Source organism: Priapulus caudatus, unplaced genomic scaffold (genome assembly GCF_000485595.1).
Source record: "Priapulus caudatus unplaced genomic scaffold, Priapulus_caudatus-5.0.1 Scaffold1136, whole genome shotgun sequence".
Lineage (NCBI taxonomy): Eukaryota > Metazoa > Priapulida > Priapulimorpha > Priapulimorphida > Priapulidae > Priapulus > Priapulus caudatus.
Window position 1 is genome coordinate 30,701 of NW_014578197.1, and position 3,270 is coordinate 33,970.

Here is a 3,270-nt window from a genome sequence, read left to right on the forward strand (position 1 = left end):
CGCTCTCACCGCCTCACCGCGTCTCATACTGTTTGCGCAGATCCAGAAGCGCTTCCTGTCTCGGCACGTCACCGACCGGCAGGTGAACCCGGCTGAGTACGTGCTGCTCATGCAGGACTGTATCCGCATGGGCAAGAGCCTCTGTCTCGCTCGCAACTTCCACCTTCTCAACAAGGACGCCATCAACCGCTCTTCAGAGGTATACAACATCGACGCGTGGCCGATCAACTTCCTCGAGCCGCAGAAAAGGTAAGCAATTCGATTCAATTAAATTAAATTGAATTGGATTTTGGAGGTAACATATTAGTTAAGCAAGTTAATCTCTCTCTCTCTGTAATCCTTCAGTCTCATGGGCGACATAGGTCATTTGTGAACTCCCTCCAAGTTAATAGGTAGTGCTAATAAAATTAACTAAAAAACAAAACAAATGAAACTAAATAAATAGAAGTGATGGAGCGCGAAATGACAAAAGCAGTAAGCAGTACCCTCCTCCTCATTGCTCCTCCTCCTCCTCCTTTACAAGCAAGCTCTGGTGCTATAATCTATATGTGGAATATAGCCACGTGTGTGATTTCGACTCCGACAGTGTCCCTTGATCCATCCTCGGTAAAGGCAGTAGCACTACAGAGATAATTCAGCTTTCATCCATCTTTGAATCACGTAGACACTTTGAGACGTGAAAAATAGCGTGTGAAGAAGCCTTGAAATGCAGACACTCAGGGGAATCAGAGTTGTTCGTGTCACTGTGCTGATAACGTGATGCAATAGATAATAGCTATAGAGAGATTCCAAATATCTTCCATCTCAGAATCACGTATTTGTCTCCATCTAACACGGTCACTAGTGTTTTTTATAATGAACTTTATTTCCAAAAGTACATATATATTACTTTCACTAGTGTTGGTCTTACGTTTAGCATTGCACAAGCCACAGGGTTTATGTTTTCCTAATGAAGCAGGTAATATGCAGTAGTTAATGGTACTTAATAATAAAGCCATTTGCGGCCTGCAAATCACAGACCACTATAATTTACGTAGGCATCATCAAAACATGATCGCAATATCTAAGAAGTAAATGAAAAAGTATAATAACTTGTATTGTAAAACAGACAGCTAATAAAAACAGAGTAGCAGCCGTAGTCAAATATTAGTAGAAGGCATCCACTAACTTTGCCCAAAAGCCATTCCGCTAGTAGCGCGTAATCAAGCATTAGTAGAAGGCATGCACTAACCTCACGTTGCTTGTTGAACATCAAGCATTAGTAGAAGGCATGCACTAACCTCACGTTGCTTGTTGAACATCAAGCATTAGTAGAAGGCATGCACTAACCTCGCGTTGCTTGTTGAACATCAAGCATTAGTAGAAGGCATCCACTAACCTCACGTTGCTTGTTGAACATTGCAGGTGTGACTACGACACGACGTGTCTATTCCTGCTGCAGCTCGCCTGCATCCTGTCACTGACGAACAACTGGAAGAGGCGCACGCGTCTGCGCGTGTTCCTCTGCATCGACCCGGCGTCGGACGACACGATGCGTATGCAGTACCGACTCGAGCAGCTGCTGCAGCTGCTGCGTATCACCGCATCCATCGATCTCGTCGCCATCGACGACTGCATGCGCTACCTGAAGCCCGAAGGTGAAGCCATATTGAAGCCTCACTCGCTCTGTCTGTGTTGATGATAACTTGCGGTGTGGGGCGTCGCGAGCCGCTGCTGACGTGACAGTGTCAGGGCTCGAGTTTCACTGCGGTATCAACAGCAAGTGCCCTCTAACTTGCCGCAGTTGCAGACGATGCAGTGGAGACCTTGAGATTTTCAACCCCCATGCTTGGTCCTATGTGCTGCAGTGGCTAGTTCGAGTGTAGTGTAGTGAAGAAGAAGAAGAAGAAGAAGAAGAAGACGTAGTGTCGTAAAATTTCTGATTGAACTGAGGTCGCAGTGCAGTGTCTCTGCAGTGTCACTAGCCGATGAACAGACTTAGTCTCTCTCGCGATCTCGTGCTGCTACGACAAACCAATAACACATCGTTTCTTGTCTCCAGAGTCGGGAGAGCCCAACGACACTTCCCCCACCGCCGGTGATGGCGCGCCAGAAGGTGGCGCCGCGACGTCGCCTGAACCAAACATCGCCCCGCTCGACCTCCCGCAGAATTACTTGCAGGTATAACAGACTTATTAGAGGTTATTGTGTAGTTCATTGCTAACTTACTAAGCATTTCTTAACCATGACTCTTTGTGGTCTAAACAACATGGGGTAGCACAGTAGAGTGGTGCCCCGTAGAGGCCGTCAAGGCCTCTTCTTCACACATGTCACAGACATATTTGAAGACTTATTTGTATTCTTGGTCTTTCGTTCTCGATCTCTTCTCTTTTTACAAATGAAGAGTACATGTTAAGTTTGCACGCGGTGTTATCATGTTGGTCTTTCATTGTCGATCTCTTCTCCTTTTGCAAGAGAAGTTTACGTGTTAAGTTTTCTTGCGGTGCTATCATGTTGGTCTTTTCCTTTTTTGCAAGAGAAAAGTACATGTTAAGTTTTCACACGGTGTTATGACGTTGGTTTTTTTATTTTTTGCAAAGGAAGACTACTTGTTAAGTTTTCACGTGTGTGTTATCACGTCGTCTCTCGTCGTTGGCTGCACCCCGTCCTGATCGTTGTCTTCTACTGTCCGCAGGCTGTCAACCAGCTGCTTGCAGACAAGATGGCCGGCTCGGCCGTCTGCTTCCTCTATCTACCGCTGCCACCTGGTGACAGCGCCAACCACATGCTCTACCTGCAGCAGCTTCAGATTCTCACCGAAGGCCTGCCGCCCTCGCTGCTCGTACACGGAATCCACCTGGTGACGTCGACCGCGCTGTAGGCGCCCCCTGGTGTGCCGCTCTCGCTGCTCGTACACGGAATCCACCTGGTAACGTCGACCGTGCTGTAGGCGCCTCCTGGTGTGCTGCCCGTGTTGCTTATACATGGAGGCGGACAGCTGTAGGCGCCCCCTGGTGTGCTGCCCGTGTTGCTTATACATGGAGGCGGACAGCTGTATGCGCCCCCTGGTGTCAGCTGGCCGTGGCCTGTGCTGTAGGCGCCCCTTAGCATGAGGGGAATCCAACATGGCTTATCTGGCTAAAACATGAAGGTAGAGGGAAAAGAGAGAAAGGGGAAAAGCTACCAAGCTACATTGGAGTTTAGAGGAAGAGGGTAGCATAGTAAAATGCGGGATGGAACAGAGAAAGTTGGGGCTGACTAGGAATGGTAGGGGATACGAAGGAAGGTGGT

The 3,270-nt window shown here is 48.0% G+C and overlaps 1 protein-coding gene across 1 annotated transcript in view; it reads left to right on the top strand.

The window, feature by feature from the left end:
• LOC106815513 (solute carrier family 12 member 9-like) overlaps positions 1-2,973 on the top strand; it is a 27,444-nt gene extending 24,471 nt beyond the window's left edge. Inside the window, 4 exon segments of the mRNA XM_014819978.1 lie at positions 41-249; positions 1,405-1,637; positions 2,042-2,160; positions 2,675-2,973. Of these exon segments, the coding sequence (XP_014675464.1) occupies positions 41-249; positions 1,405-1,637; positions 2,042-2,160; positions 2,675-2,860 (747 nt within the window). The 3' untranslated portion in view covers positions 2,861-2,973.
• Positions 2,974-3,270: the final 297 nt, after the last annotated feature.